At 36.0% G+C, this 17,212-nt stretch overlaps 1 protein-coding gene across 1 annotated transcript; it reads right to left on the minus strand.

Annotated features, from left to right (window-relative positions):
- Positions 1–11,098: 11,098 nt before the first annotated feature.
- Positions 11,099–15,592, minus strand: LOC128546955 (vitelline membrane outer layer protein 1 homolog). Its single transcript, XM_053518384.1, has 4 exons — positions 15,508–15,592; positions 14,380–14,483; positions 11,832–12,029; positions 11,099–11,215 (listed from the first exon to the last, which is right to left on the minus strand). Exons 1-4 carry the CDS (start codon positions 15,590–15,592, stop codon positions 11,099–11,101), a joined length of 504 nt encoding a protein of 167 aa, XP_053374359.1.
- Between the last annotated feature and the right edge of the window lie 1,620 nt (positions 15,593–17,212).

A 17,212-nucleotide genomic window follows, 5' to 3' on the forward strand; every position in this document is an offset into this window, starting at 1 on the left:
GCAAATGTCAAACTATTTATTCATATTCAGGTAAGAGTCTTTCGAAACCGTATCAATATTGGTTTTTGTCTTTTCATGTCAATTTAATCCTGAAAAATGCAAAGAATGATTTTAGGCGTATTTTTAGTTAAAGTATTTTGCGGATCGCTTTTATTGGATTGGAACTTTACGCAATGCTTTTCAATAATCAAACCTATTAAAATAACCAAGTTGAATCAATTATTATAAATGATTGTTTATTTTCAACGTAAGTTTACCCGAACTGATATAGTAACAACAACATATAATGGAAATGACGTCAAAGCCATTGCTTGCGAGTGTGAGGGTTTCATAGTTCATTGTCTCTCTTTAACTTACTGAATCAAACAGTGTCTACTATTATTATGCTTAACTTTATTCATTGCTTTCAAAGAGTCTGCTCTGTCTCTAAACGGTTGAGGTCTAGACGTTGAACTGGCGCAGTTGGAACCCTGTTCTGTGCTTTTCGCGTTCGACGAACGGGCAGACTGACAACTGAGGACAATCCCTTTGTGTTCGACAGGGGATAATAAAGATGACTGACTTTGTCAGGCCTTTTACGATAGATAAAGTGTTGATGGCAGTGTCCGCACTAAGTTGACAACGAACAGAGTAGGAAACATGTCTGTCGACACTCTAGCAAATAAATATGTATTTTAGAAACGTGCTTTCTATTCTGCACGGTAATGTTACTTTCCGCTATGTTTGTTTCTCTTATTGAGGTACGTCGAGCTTGTATCTCTGTTGAAACACGTTTCTTTTTTTTCTCTCTCTCTCTCTCTCTTGTTTTGTTAACAGGGGCAGAAGATTATCACAACAGGTTTCCAAATACTTTTATTTTGTTGTTGCTTAACAAAGTCACACTAAAACAGACGTACCGGCAGTGGGAAGACCTCAGGTGCCCATTTTGTTACGTTGTAAAGCAAGGGCGGACAACCGGGCAAAATCATCGATCTTCAAAACAATCGTACGTAGTTACTCTCCTTTTTCACGTTGTGGAATATATACATTACATTATCGCTATATAGATCTGTTTGGACAGCTTTACCGTTGTAACCTACATTTGTGTATTGAAATTACAAATGGATGTGTCAGTTCCGTCTGAAATAGGATGTCTGGGATGGACACCATTAGCCTTATTCCATAAAAAATCGTTGTCGGGTTTTGACATATATCATTTCAAGGTGCATTTATGTGACAGTTTTATTTCTGCTTTTGATGCGTAGTTGTAAATCCCTACGATGATATGACATTTACAATGAATGTTAAAGACCTGTTATTGACAAGGTCTAAATGGTTCTACAGAGTTCCTTGAGAAGTCAATATATCGTAAAATCTAAACGAGGGAATGTACTCCCTCTTAAACTCAAAATGAATATGTATAAATGGGAACAAACCTTTAAAGCGACTTGTTCACACTTTTAAAGATGATATGCTTCCCTCTAAAAAGTTGGATATAATATGTGAGATGTGAAAGTGACCAGCAGTACAACTTATTGACATATTAATTTTGCAAGACACCAAATTTATTGTACAGAAGCGAGTAAACCGTTGTAACGCTTTAAAAAAATCAACATTCTTCTTGCTTTCTACCAATATCGAACACTTACTGTCTCTCATTTTTTTCTTTTTTTTCAGTGACACATACATTCGATGCTATTTTTTTTTGGCGGCAGTGGACATTTTGAACAAGTTCATCCCATGCGATAAGCTTTCACTCTGTCAGGTTTGTTTTATTACTCTCTTTTGACAAGTTAGAAGAAAATAGATTTCAACGACGGACAATATCAGCATACTGCTCTAGAGGGTCTTACTCTGTTCTATTCAGTGCCACGCATTATCTGGTTACTAGAAGTTTCGCTTGTTTAAATGCGGAAGTATTCACTGTTACGGACATTGAAGGAAATGTTCAAGAGACAGAGCGTTAAAACGGTATTCCGAGGCTGCCAGTTCAAGTCCTAGTCTGCATATTTTTCGCACCCTGTAACATTTTAATCCGTAAAAGTCAAATCTATTTGGTAAAGTGAAACTATTTTTAAAAGCAAGCAGAAAAACACAGAAATTTTCACAAAGATTGCGTATAATAAGAACGCGCTGCATGCAAAAGTTCACATTCACTTGCTTAAAGGTCATAACTTGCTGCATACATACGGGGATTCGAGCCTCATACGTAGACGACCTTGGTAGCCTAGTGGTAGTCCGCTTCGAGTGCGGGAGGTCGTGGGTTCTATCCCCGGCCGCGTCATACCAAAGACGTAAAAATGGTACTAGTAGCTTCCTCGCTTGGCGTTCAGCAATAAGAGGATAGTGCTAGGATTGGTCAGCCCGGTGTCAGTATAATGTGACTGGGTGGGGCATCATGCCAAGTGTCTACAGCGTGATATTCCAGTGAGGCAGCACTATAAAGTTGGGCATTGTGCTCACTGCTACAAGTAGACACAGTCGTTTATATGACTGAAAAATTGTTGTTAAACCCGAACACACACACACACGCGAGCCTCACACGTGTCGTTTTTGTGAGAAAGTCATCCTGCAGTTTTACGGAACTGCCTAAGTGGTTTCACTGCCCGAAGGGACATGGGGGTCATCAGCCACCACATAAAGCTTGAAAAATGCCATATGATCTTTGTATTGTGTTGGTGTGAGTTTAAAAAACACAACAAACAAACACTCACTACACAAATTTCAGGCTAACAATAGTTTTGTTGAAGGAGATATCTCTAAATAGATGTTTTTAGTTGTAACAACTATTCCGTCGTCCATCTGGCATAGGAAATCTTTTTATAGGAGCGGTCCAATATTTGACATTGTCATTACAATCATACTATATAACAGCATAACAACATATTGCGAATGCATACCGCCACAATTCTTGCAATACAACGTAAGAAGCATAACTCCATTACCTATAAATGAGATTAGCATCCGTATGACCAGAGGATTTATCTATCTTTGCTTAATCATAAACATATATTTAGCAGGAAAAAATCCATATTAACTTTAAATGAAATTAAAGTTGTAAAGTCCCGAGGGAAAGTGGGACATTTCTGTAGTGAAAAGTGGGACATTTCTGTAGTGAAATTTGTCAACAAACAGACTTTGTTTTTGTTTTCTTTTTTAAGTTTAATCCTACAGAATTTCACAAGGTAAAATATGCTGACAAAGCTACTGCTGGAAAGGGAGCAATCTCTGCTACCTATATATATATATATATATATATATATGCGAAAAATATCTTGCATTCTTGCATACCAGACGGGGATTTCCGGTATTTTTACCGGTGCTAGAAAAATCCATCTTACACCCCGGGGTGTAAGATGACTCTCGTGCTGTAAATGACGTATTACGAACTACATATATGTAGAAGATTTATGTAGTAATTGATATTTTATTTAAAAAACGGAATAAAAATTCAATACCTTGACTGTTCCTATTAGTTCCTGATAGTATATTTCTCGATTCAAATCACGTTATTTTATCAAAAATTCATAACGTTACGCTGCAATTGATAAAACAAAACCGGAACTAAACATTGTTATTTGTTTTGAAACGTCATGACGTCTTTCCTGTTTACGGACGTTGGTTTCCCGCGCTTTGTTTAAATACACTGCTATAAGAAATAGTTCTAAAAGGAAAGCCGTTCGATTGATTTTATTTTTATTATTATTTCTTGAAATCGGTATGCAAGAAAAAGAATCAATCACTGGTCGCGGGTAAAGATGGGAATATCCGGCACTCGGGTAACTGTTTAGGCGGTTACTCGGCTGGAAGCCTCGTTACCGCCTAAACAGTTACCCTCGTGCCGGATATTCCCATCTTTACCCGCGACCAGTGAAAGATTATTATAATATCAAAAAATCAAAGAAAACAATTTCAGGACTGTTAGATACATGACTGTGTTATCCTGTGTAGCAGGTAACATAGATTCCTTTCCATTGCATTGATATAACATGGACAGTATTAAGGTCACTCAACAATTTCGCTCTATAAACAGATTGTTTCTCTTGTGTAAAGAGGGTTAAGTAAGAACATGTTACAAACACACACGTATAATAAAAATCCCAGATATTTAACACATATAATAATTTATGTGGTCCGGTTATCGACTCCATTGATGTTTTAACGCCGCTACTCCGTCACGACCCGACATCATTTAAAGGTACTGACCTCCAGATTTTCGCTAAAAATGACATTTCTTTAGAATTGAAGTTTGGTCACATCATGAACATTAGAACTTGAATTTTTATTTCTAAACTATTTTGAAAATGACATATCAAGAAAAAAACATGCCCGAATCAGCAACTGAACCCGGGTCGTCTAGGCAATAAAAATGTCCGATACAATACCAATATAAAGCTCTGTAATAAAACCATTTTACCTCCGTTACCCCGTTACAAACGCTTTTCAAGTTTAAAAAAGAAAAAAAGTAAAACATCAACTAATTCTTATGTGTTTCTATAACATATTAACATATAATCTGTCAGTAAATTCTTAAAAATATAGCAATAATTTCCTGATATCCAAATATTTTCCCCTTTTTTTGTTGTCGTACGATCTGGAAGTCATGCCTCGATGTCTGTATGATGATATGTATTCTCCCTATTGGTTCTATTGTAAATCTTGACGTTCATTTTGTATGAACTGCAAAAGGAAGGGCGTCAAAATACGATAATGCCGCTTAGACATATTGTGCCCCTGTTTTGAGATAAGGTATTCTGTCTGGTGAACAAAATGACCGGGAAATACATCAAAACATGTGCAATAAATAGCAATAAATACCTTGGTGATAAATGGAAAGGACATATAATCTCAATTTAGTATTTTTATCAGAGTTGTGAAAAGGACGACATAACATCATCGGCAAGTTAATAGCGAATATGGATTAACCGAAATCCATCCAGTACTTATATACAAGTAACCTGCTAACTTGTTATTCACAAGTTTTTTTTATAACAACCTTACAGGTATCAAAATTGAAGATCGAATGACTCCAGACAAAGCGTCACGGAAAGACAGCTAAAGCCAGGATCAGACTCGCGGCATCTATATTATCAAATGCACAACTTGAATGACCATTATTCTGTAACTTCATGTTGAAACAATTAATTTTTCGTGCCACTCTAAAACCGACTTTTGAACTTTTGTACATAATTTATAACGTAAACAGAATATTGAAAAACATAAAATAACATTTTATTTTGTTTGTTTGCCGCCGCATTAACAAGAGTACTAGTACCCTGCATCACTCGCCACCACGGAAGTGGCCTCTCGCCACTCAGGAGTGATAGATTGCCCTCTCAACAGTGGTGCTACCCTCCTCAGAAATGGCTGGTCAGCCTCTCCGCAGTTGTAGGTCGCTACCTCAGAAGTGGCTGCTCGCCCCCTCAGAAGTGGCAATTCGCCCTATCAGCAGTGGTAGCTCGGTCTGTTAGCAATGGCCGCTCACCCTCTCAATAGTGTCAGCTTGCCCGTCAAAAATGGTAACTCGCCCTCTCACCAGTGTCACTTCGCCTACTCAGAAATTATATTTCACTTTCTGCGCAGTGGCAGCCCGCCCCTCAGAAATGGTATGTCTCCTTCTTAGTAGTGGAACCTTAGCCCCTCAGAAGTGGTGGGCTGCCCTTTCAGTGGTGGCAACTCACACTCTCGGTAGTAACAGCTCACCCTCTCAGCAATAGTAGCTTACGCTCTCAGCAGAGGCAGCTTGACCTCTTAGCAGTAATAACTCATCCTGTCAGCAGTGACAACTTCCCCATTCAGCGATGGTAGCTTCACTCTCAGCAGTGTAGCTTGCCGTCTTTCGTGTGGTCTGCTCATGATAGTAGTGGATTACAAAAGCCTGGCAAGAGGTTTGGACTCCAACAATAAATTACAGGTTAAGACTACGAAAATAACAACTGTTAAACTGTTCCGAATTCATAATGTTTTATTTTCAATATAATAGAATCACTAAATGACACAAATGACAACTCTTTGTAATTATTTACGAAAACCAAATTGCAAGCCTAAATCTTCAAATGCACAATGCAAAATATTTCAGACCTTAAATGCAAAACAATATGAGAAAATAAACGTAACGTAATAAAAAGGTATAAATACGTTGGAAGCCTCCGATCAGCTGACCGCAGGGTAAAAATGGTAGAGTGTGTTCGCAACTCACATGTGTGTAGTGTATAGTACACAGCTCACAGATGTGTACTCTGAAGCTTACAGCTCACATCACAAGTGTGTACTGTGAGGCTCACAGCTCAAAAGTGTGTACTGTGTGGTACACAGCTTACATGTGTGCACTGTGAGGCTCACAGCTATAAAGTGTGTACTGTGTGGTACACAGCTTACAGGTGTGTACTGTGAGGCCCACAGCTATAAAGTGTGTACTGTGTGGTATACACAGCTTACAGGTGTGTACTGTAAGGCTCACATCTATAAAGTGTGTACTGTGTGGTACACAGCTTACAAGTGTGTACTGTGAGGCTCACAGATATAAAGTGTGTACTGTGTGGTACGCAGCTTACCGTAGTGTACTGTGCGGCTCACAGCTCACAAGTGTGTTGTGTGTGATACATAGCTCACAAGTTGTGTAATGTAAGGCCCACAGCTAACAGGTGTATAACGTGTGGTACACAGCTTACAAGTGGGTACTATAAGGATCAAAGCTCACAGCTCACAGGTGTGTAGTGTGTTAGTGTGTGGTACACAGCCCAAAAGGGGGTACTATAAGGCTCAAAGCTCACAGCTCACAAGTGTGAAGTGTGTGGTACATAGCACATAGTGAGGCTCATAGCTCACAGGTGTGTACTGTAAGGTTCAACGCTCAGAGGTGTGTAGTGTGAGGCTAACAGATCACAGGTGTGTAGTGTAAGCTTGAACGCTCAGAGGTGTGTAGTGTGAGGCTAACACCTCACAAGTGTGTACTGTAAGGTTCAACGCTCAGAGGTGTGTAGTGTGAGGCTCACAGCTCACAGGTGTGTAGTGTAAGGTTCAACGCTCAGAGATGTGTGGTGTGAGGCTCACAGCTCACAGGTGTGTACTGTAGGGTTCAACGCTCAGAGGTGTGTGGTGTGAGGCTCACAGCTCACAAGTGTGTACTGTAAGGTTCAACGCTCAGAGGTGTGTGGTGTGAGGCTAACAGCTCACAAGTGTGTAGTGTCAGGTTCAACGCTCAGAGGTGTGTGGTGTGAGGCTCACAGCTCACAAGTGTGTAGTGTAAGGTTCAACGCTCAGAGATGTGTGGTGTGAGGCTCACAGCTCACAAGTGTGTAGTGTAAGGTTCAACGCTCAGAGATGTGTGGTGTGAGGCTCACAGCTCACAAGTGTGTAGTGTAAGGTTCAACGCTCAGAGGTTTGGGTGTGAGGCTAACAGCTCACAGGTGTGTACTGTCTGAGGTTTGCGCAATTGCGCAGTGTGTGCAACTACACCGGCCAAAACAATGTTAGATAAAATACACCAAGAGCATGCTAACCATAATAGTGTCTGGATAAATAAACATGCAGAATTAGGAATCAACATTAATTGAATATTGTGTATCATAAAGTATGATGAATGATAAGTCGTGAAAAATGCATGAACAGAGAAACCAGCTTCGAAATGGGAGGATAGTCGAAAGTGTTGGCTGAGTTGATGTCTTGTAATTACATATGAAAATACCAGCTAACTAAAAGTGCCACCGCCAGTAAATGCTTCAAGTTTCAAAAACCGAAAGTAAACATATAGATACATGAATGACTGGTTGGAGGAATGCAAGGTAAATTCTAGAAAACTACAATAGTACATCTTAAAGAATTCTAAAATAAAAGCACATGTACAAACTTATTAAACAGTTGTTCTCTATATATTTGGTAAAAACCTGATGGTTTTTCTATCAATCATTTAGTGTGATGTCTAAACGTATTTGTATTGTACAAATAATATTATTATACCTAGAATAAATGCCAAATGCACATTTCCCTTTAGTTTAACTTGAATAATATATTATATTCCCCAGTGATGATTTAATATACCATGCACAAAATTCTGAGCTTGTGATGTGATCCATAAATTAATATCACATGCGCGGCAGCGCTGTTTTGTTTTTCTGTGCATGTTATATTATTTTTTGTATCCCCCGTTGAGTGATTGTTACTTTTGCATTGATTAAAAGATGGCCTCCGTCGATAGTCATATTTCACATCACCCTCTTCCCTCTTCGCTTGTATTTTTTTAGATGTCGGATTGGTAAAGTAAGTTCCGCAGCCGAAATGCACTAAAAATAATAAAACATTCACATTTGTTCTAACAGTATATTGAAAAATTTAGCCTGTTGTTTAAGAGCTCGTTCAGATGTATTATCATAGCACTCATGCTGCATCCTCTTGATATAATTCCCTCGCATCTGAAGATTGAACACCAAACAAGGAATATTTTATTCAACGACAAATCAATGTTTGGGATATCAAGGGGCAGGACGTGAAGTGGTTGCCCACTTACTTCGAGCGAGCGAAATTGTTGCAAACTTACAAAATGGTGGCTATTTGCTAAAATTATCGAATGTTCGGGGTTTTTTTTAGTAAGTGGGTTTTTATGGTATTTTGAACTCTACGGATATGTGCATGCATCAGTTCTATGTCTACGTCACACTCGGTTTTACGTTTCAGCGATTTTAGATTTATTCAAGACTTGGAACCTAAAGAAACTGAAAATGATATTCGACTTTCGGATTTGGATAATTTAAATGCAGAAAATGCGACAAAATCGTGTTTTTTTTTAATTTTCAACAATAAATGTCCGCCATTTATGAACGAACATTTTGAGTTGAGCTGGAAAAGGATGCATATTCATACAACACAAGGCGACAACTGTTACACTCTTGTACTTCCAGAAAGCTTTTGTAAAGAGAATGCCACAACTTTTACACAACCATCAAACACTGGAATTCTTTACCAGATAGTATTAAGAAAATATACAAGTTACATCTTTAAGAACCATTTACTTTATTCTGCAAGAAGAAACTGAATAATTATGCACTATTGAGTAGATACACGTATCCGTAACATAATTATGCAGAAATAAAAAAAAACCTGACTTTTAACATAGTCATTAAAATATTATGGAAACAAAATTAACAGAAACTTCCAATTCCAAAATCTTTTATTTAATAATCGTTTATTGTTATATTATATTTGATTTTTAGTATTATCAGTAGTGAGTATAATATTCCTGTACCCCATTGGAAATAGGCTTTTGAGCTTTCACGGGCCATCCTATGTTATTACACATACACTTTTTCATAAATAGCCTTTCTACATATCTAGTCTTAAAATAACAATTTAATTTAATTTCATGGTGTATTCTTAATCTTAATTATATGTAACTGATACAGAGTATATGATATGTTATTATTCTCATAACCAGAGAGCTGTGATATTAATTTGATTGTGATAATGTTTGATTCCACTATCAGAGTTTTTAGACACAATGACCTAGGCATTTTATTCTTGCCATATGTTTTTAATAATTTGGTATGTCAATGCTTTAAATAAGTGCAATATCTGTTTTATTGTGTTAATTATTGTGCTCATAATTTGTAAATATGTTTTTAAACATGAATAATAAATACATATACATATAATATAAATGTACATGAAATCACAGAGAAAGAAAAAACAAACATGAATTTTTTGCAGCTAAAACATTTACTCACACAATGTAAAATGAATTGCTACGGTTCCATAATTTGAATCTTATATGGTATACTGCATACTTAAAAGTTGTTTACAAAATGAAATCGCTTCTAACCCCTCGGACATGATCTGACTGTAAGTGATGTAGTAAAATAATGATCTTATACTAAGAATATATGAGCCGTGCCATGGGAAAACCAACATAGTGGCTTTGCGACAAAACAAGCATGCATTGACACTATTCTAGCGTAAAACATGTAAAACGCTTTTTTTAAGCAAATAATGACCACCAACGTCATTAAACGTTCAAACGCGGAAAAGTCAGTGTTATTTGATTACGTTGACGTCATTTCCTTTTGCATTATTCGTTACACGGAAATATGTTTATGCTTTGTGGCAGAACACGCATATATAGAACGGTGTTTTAACAGCACGAGGGCGCGAGAATCTCTGTGTTAAAGCAGCATGCCTCCAGATCGTTCGACAACAACAAAAAAATATTTTTTCTATGCTATAGATGCTATATTTCTTAAGAAGGCTTTAAAACTTAATTACTGACAAACTTTATGTTACGGAAACACTTGAGAATTTGCTGTTTTTACTACTTTTTACGATAAAAATTGAAAAGCGTTTGTCACGCTTTTACTCCAGATAAACTGTCTCGATTAAATACAAAAATGTATTTCTATTTTGGAGTCATTATTCACTACTTCAGCTATAGCGCTATTGGTTACGACGACGGGAAAAAATGTCTTTATTACCGCGGCAGTCCGGGGTTCGATTCCTGACGTGGTCATCTTTTTTTCTTGATTTGGAACTTTTAAAATATGTTAGAAACAAAAATTCATATTCTTATGTTCATAATATGATCAAACTTCAATTTGAAAGAAAGATTAATTTTTAGCCAAATCCGGAGGCATGCTGCTTTAATACACGTTTCTCTACTCTTAAAACATCCCGGACACTGACAAGAACAGTAATTTATGTTAGAATAAATGTTAAAGCTACAGGTGTTCAGATCAAACTCGTTTTTACCTTTGTTTTTTTTTTTTGTTGTTTTTTTTTGATGTCGTAATGTGTCAAATATGTATTTTAATAACTTGTACCTTATTGAAGGCCTCATTGTAAATATGTAATTTCATTTGTATAGATCTGCTTATGTCATTGCATAATGAGTTAACCTTTGTAAAATTAAGAAATTATTATTATTATTATTATTATTATAAAGCAATGCGTGAAATAAACTGTTAATCCGGCTACATTAAAAAACGCTTTAACATTTAAAAAAAAATACATTTAATTTGTTAAAGGACAATACAGAAACACCACATCATTCAATGCCGTGTTGTCTCCATCAACTGGCATTTGAACCACAAATTGCAGAATTTACCGCGCACTCAGAGCTCCAATGACCGTAACTTCAAAGATCTCCGATACCGGGATCTTTTGAGAGTTCGTAGGCTTCATGTATACCAGCAATGTCGCGGCATTTGAATTTGATGAAGTTAGCAGCAGTGTCGTCTTCTCCGTCACCAGTCTGCAAAAGATGTGCATAGAAAGTCTTTTTACTGATTTTTAACTGTATCTTCATTTTATTTATTTGTTTATTTATTTACTTACTTATTTCTTTTTTCATTTATTTATTTATTTATTTTGTTGGGTTTAACGTCGCACCGACACAATTATAGGTAATATGGCGACTTTCCAGCTTTGATGGTGGAGGAAGACCCCAGGTGCCCCTCCGCGCATTATTTCATCACGAGCGGGCAGCTTGGTAGAACCGCCGACCTTCCGTAAGTCAGCTGGATGGCTTTCTCACATGAAGAATTCATGAGTGAAGCTCGAACCCATGTCTATAAGGGGCAAGTGATTTGAAGTCAGCGACCTTAACCCCTCGGCCATTATCTTCATTTTAGCATAGTATTATAGACAAACTGAAGTTCAAACGTATATACAAAAATTATTGGAATTGCTCAAGACGGGTGCATTAACAATCCGACGGTATAAAAATTTCCCACAAACGAATTAAGTTCGAAGCGAAAATGTATAAGTAGAAAGAATCTGATAAAAAAATCAAACAAAACAGGATCCTTTAGTTTGACACTTAATTTCAAATTACCAAAATGACAATACATGGTAATGATCATACAAACCCAGGGATCGACTTGAAGACCGAAGGAAGTCAAAAATGAGGGGCCATGGGAGCCAGTGCAGTATGTTTCACCCGTCCAGTCTCCCCAGGGTGCAGTAGCGGATGTTATTGTGTTAGATAATGTACCATCCAGTGATTTGCATATGAGCTTTATTCCATTCAGAGCTGTGTCGTCACCCTGTCCCAGATTTGCTTCAATCTGTAATATAAGATAATTCGCGACATTTAATTTTCTTATTTTTCATCTTGTGTTGTACGTAATACACGCAGTAGCGGAATTACAAGCTTTTACCTAATTTAGAAGTCTAACATTTAACTGTTTTAAATATTTCAAAGAATATAATAGATTTTCTCCTTCCTTTTGTTTGTCCAAAGGAGTATTTCTCGTTAATTTCAGCGCCTTTTTGGTTTACACATGAATGTCTTTGGTTGTCATTTTTTATATTATTTCAGATTAAATTTAATTATGGTATACGCTACACCTAAAGCTTTTTGGCCCCAGTTTAGATACTTCTACAGTGAGGAAGATATCAAAATGACAACCCACTATTCTTTTGATTTTACGGACTATATGGTAATAAGACTGATGAAAATGGTTAGGATATTATGAATGTAAGACCAAGTCTTGCAATCGATGACTTTATTGAAAATTAGAAATATAATACCTGCACATAAAACTACAAAATGTAGAGGATGCTTATTCTGTTCTTTTATATGATGGAGGAATAAATGAGATAATAAAATATTTTTGTAATGTTTTCATCTGTTAGTAGAGATAACGTAACGTATAAGACTGGAAAGAACAGATAAATGCAGTTCCAGAATCTACGAAACTCTGTCATTTCCACAGACATTGTTCTCAATTTTAGAATTCATTTTGGTTTGTTTTACTAACAGATGAAAACATTACAAAAAATATTTTATTATCTCATTTATTAAAGACGTTTTACACCAGAAACCTCTTTTAAAGAAATACATACTTGACGTTAAAGAAACTTTCGCCACCAGAATCGATCGAGAAATATACTATCAGGAACAAAGAGGAAATGTTTATGTATTGGATTTTATTATGTTTTATAAAATAAAATATAAATAACTACATAAATCTTCTACATATATGTAGTTCGTAATACGTCATTTACAGTACGAGAGTCCGGGTGTAAGAGGGATTTTTCGAGCACCGGTAAAAATACCGGAAATCTCGTCTGGTATGCAAGAAATAACCATCTTTACAGGATACACCACGTTGAAATAAGTTTACTATAAAACGATAATTTCCGTCAGTTGAAGTAAAATATAAGGTGATGTCACAACACTGCATGAGTATTATAAGAAACCTCAGTAACAACATTTGTGTTTGGTCCACATGTATAACTATTGTATTCTGTGTAAAAGATGTCCTGCATGTTTTGTTAAATATAACCTGAAACGTTTACATGGAAATCTTCACATACAGATGACGCTGTTTGAGCTTTATATCAAAATGGAGGCAGGTTTCAAAACTACACGTGTACCTGTTTCCTTTCAATTTTTGTAGCATAGTTTACTTTTAATTTCAGTGCTTTTATAAGCATAATCTATCCATCGTGTATCTCTTGTTAGCTTACAAAAAGATACTGCAAATGCAGAACCGAGCGTGTCCAGCATGGTAAGGGTTAAAACATTCTGAAGGAAAGCGCAGATCTACGGCTGACAGGGTCGAGGTAATCCCCAGGCGAGGCGTATGATCTCTGCGACGATTTGATCTGAAATCATTCGTCGCGCACCTCTGTTTCATGTGGAGAGGTTAGCAGTTATTTACGGAGAACAGGATATCCTGTTACCTGGAAGTTAGCGGTTACTTACGGAGAACATGATATCCTGTTAACTGCACGCAATTACATACCCGAAACACTGTTATAAACGGCACTTAACCCAAAACAAACAAGAAACGAATCAATGATTTTAAAGTAAAATTCATCAGGTAAAGAAAAAAAGAAAACAAAAAAAAACATACACACATTTGTACCTGACTGTTTAGTGAAAATACCTGTAGAGGTACAGCATTTCTCATGTATATATTCTGATGTTACGTTACAATTCAGGACTCAATAGATTTTCATATACATTTCAGCGTAATTTATGGTGATATTTTATTGTATCATGGTAAAGCACATTGCAGTTCATACTTTCTATTTCACTTAAGCTAAAAAAAATTCATATCGTGTTGTAATAAAATGGGTTACTAAAGTTTCCTAAAATCGCCAAAGATCTCCGCGTAAGCTTAAGTTCTTGTACACATTTCTCGTACAAATCTAACAATCTCTAGGTACAAGTAGTCCATATTGCTTTGATGACTGTTTTATATGTATAGACTTTGTGAAATCGTACGCAATACAACTTTTATAGTTTTTGAAACATGTGCACCATTAGTGAAACGATAAAGCATTCAAAATTAAAATTGGAGATTAATATATATACGACAATGCTATTTTAAATAAAATTGTTTAATGTATTATATAAATGAACCAGTAATGAATACTTAGCTAAATTGCTAGTAACTTAATTACTTTCATTTCGTATCCCATAGCGAATGTTCCTTCGTCGCACTCTTCCCCACCCATCCACCAGCCCAAATCCCCACCATTTGGCACTCCCAGAACTTGCTCTAAGTCTGTAATAGACAGTTATTATTAAGTTCAGGTAGGGTAGATTTCCCGTAAGCACAGAGCACCCCAAACACAGCCTTAGTGCCATGCAATGCAAAGTAGGCCTATTCAAATGTTCAATGATTCTTAGGAATTAGTAAATCTGTAGCAACACTGAGACATCGTACGGGGTAAATCCGCTGCATATAGTCATTCAAAGAAGACGTTGTGTTCTTGTCTTTTACCGAAAGTCATCCATAGTTTGAAGTATTACTGTTGCTATGTAACACAGTTGTATTATCTCTTAGAGAATGAAAGAAATAAAAGAAAGGTCAGGAACGACAACTCCTTTAAAACGACTTTTATAAATTTATTGAGCTATGTCCAAACTTAAGGTGTAAGAAGCCTTTTAGGTCACTATGTCCCTATCTCTAACAAGAGTGCCATGGCGCGTGCCATTTTTAGAACAAAATAAATTACACATACAACATTTCTGTTGAGTCTAATGGTTTACACTCGAAAGACGTCACTGTCTTCTTCGCTTGATTTCGGTGTACAAATGCCTTAAGTTGGCTTCATTTTCCAATTACATTTCTTTCTTTTGCCAACAGAAATAAAAACACTCACGTAATTGGTTGTCAAAGGTAACTTTCATCGAAAGAAATACACATACAAAAACTTTTCTTCCGCGATATTCATATAGCTGTTTTTATATGTAGGAAGTAGTATGTAAGGGAATCACTAATACTTAAGTTTTTAAACCAGATGAGTATATTTTGTCGCGTAATTCAGAGGTTATTCTTTCTTTTTTTGAACAGAATCGGACTTAGATGTTGACTAAGGTAATTTGTTTCTGAAGCGGAAGGGAAGAACGACAACTCTGTATGAGAGATTTAAATTTATGGGATTCTTTGTAATCCAAATATATGTATACATCCTAGGTAGGGGTCATCATCTCAAACCGAAACATTTCGCCTAACAATCTGATCTGATCTGTTCAACGTTATGACCTTAAATTTATAAGTTGTAATTTTAGATTTTTATCCTTACCAGTGTCTATACACGTATAGATATCTACGGTGCCAACGCACTTTTGTGTTGATTCACATGGTCTAGTGCCACATCTTCCTGCCATAGCCTACAACAGATATAAAGCTACATGTAACAGCAATAGAGGAGTGTTAAACATTTTTTTTTACATTTTTATGAACCGACTCAGTCAAATTGAGTCTGCATTTAGACATTGCTGATCCAGCCTACATATATATTTAAATGTACTATATTATTAAAACGATAAATGTGCAAATCTTGCTTGTGGTACATATACTTGTTTTTGTTGTTGTTTTTGTTGTTGTTTTGTTTTTTTCTTGTCTTTTTCTTTACATCCTGTAACTAGAATTATAACCTCAAAAATCACGTTTATGATTTGGGTTCTGTCCGACTTTGAGGTCATAAATTCTAGCATATCCCCTAAAATGTAAGCTTACATATTTTAAAGGTTATGAGTATGAAAGCTGAAAATTTGTGTTAACCACCAATCCCTCCTATTTCAGGTCGAAATCATCCTTACATGAAAGTTCTGACTGCGGCGAGCCTCAGTCCTTCAGAAGTGTGTGTTAAATTCTTTCAAGTTAATAGAGAATGTAGTCTCCAGTGAAATTTAAACCCACGACCTTGCACTGTCGTTAATTAATAGAGGATTCGAAAAAGAAAACATTATCTTTTGTCAATGTTAGGATCCCTTGTGTGTGTTTATCATAATGCAATTTTATAACTTTTTGTTAGATGTTTTCATGGTAAATATACAGCCTATCACTGAACTCGAACCAAATTGCCAGCTTAAGGCCTTCCACAATTAAATGAACGAGTCGCGGTTTATCAGGTAACATCTGAAAATGTTTTAAAAGGGCGTGTGTCTCCACTATTAATTTAAACACAACCATGTTATTCTTACTTAAATGGCGATTTACATATTATCTTTTACAGTTCTATTTTCTCATACTCTTACGTTTTAAACTGATCCAGTGTTGCATACTATTGAAATTAAAGATTTGAGAAACAACGAAATTGTCAATAAACGTGCTCTAACGTCCAGTCACACAACATGCTTTCCTTGAATTACTTCCGGTGAAACGTTCTTTACATCTGGAATGACATTTTTTCATGTTTCTGAAACCTACTGATACATTTGATTAACATTTTAAGAGCATAATGTTTGTCTACATTTCAAGTTCCATAATTTTGCTTTTTTGAATATATTCACTCCCCTATTCTATTTAAAATATAGATAAAAAGCTGTTGATTTCTTTAATAACCTCTGAAAAGACTGAATGTATCCTTTTGAAGCTTGAAGGCTCGTAAACAAATTAACATACCATGTATTTTCATAAATTTGAAATCTAATCGTCCGTTTGATTGAAACTTCAAACAAATCTTTAAGACAAGACTTTTAACTTAGAATTTAAGTTCCTTTAATTCTGACAAAATATCCCCTACGTGTTCTGCCTTGTTGTACTTTTCAATAATTTTAAGGAATTACTTCGACTCAGTAAATACATTTGTACTCTTTTGATATTCAATTTATCAGAAACATCAGGCTCTAAGTTATTTAAAAATGCTTCAAGACCAGCTGGTAACATCATAGTTATTTTATAGAAAGTACAACTGAAATTTTCAAAGAAGTTTTTGTAATGCTCCGGGCAAATTGTGAATTCCTCAATTTGAAGTCATCCGTATATTGACAAGTTACATTTCA

This window comes from Mercenaria mercenaria, chromosome 11 (genome assembly GCF_021730395.1).
Source record: "Mercenaria mercenaria strain notata chromosome 11, MADL_Memer_1, whole genome shotgun sequence".
NCBI lineage: Eukaryota > Metazoa > Mollusca > Bivalvia > Venerida > Veneridae > Mercenaria > Mercenaria mercenaria.

Excerpts from the sequence above, each read along its gene's own strand:
- LOC128546955 (XM_053518384.1), bottom strand. The coding sequence starts at position 15,592 with ATGGCAGGAAGATGTGGCACTAGACCATGTGAATCAACACAAAAGTGC. Across the intron at positions 12,030-14,379 it reads CTATGGGATACGAAATGAAA|ATTGAAGCAAATCTGGGACA; the intron begins GTAATTAAGTTA and ends CTTATATTACAG. Across the intron at positions 11,216-11,831 it reads GTCTTCAAGTCGATCCCTGG|ACTGGTGACGGAGAAGACGA; the intron begins GTTTGTATGATC and ends CATCTTTTGCAG.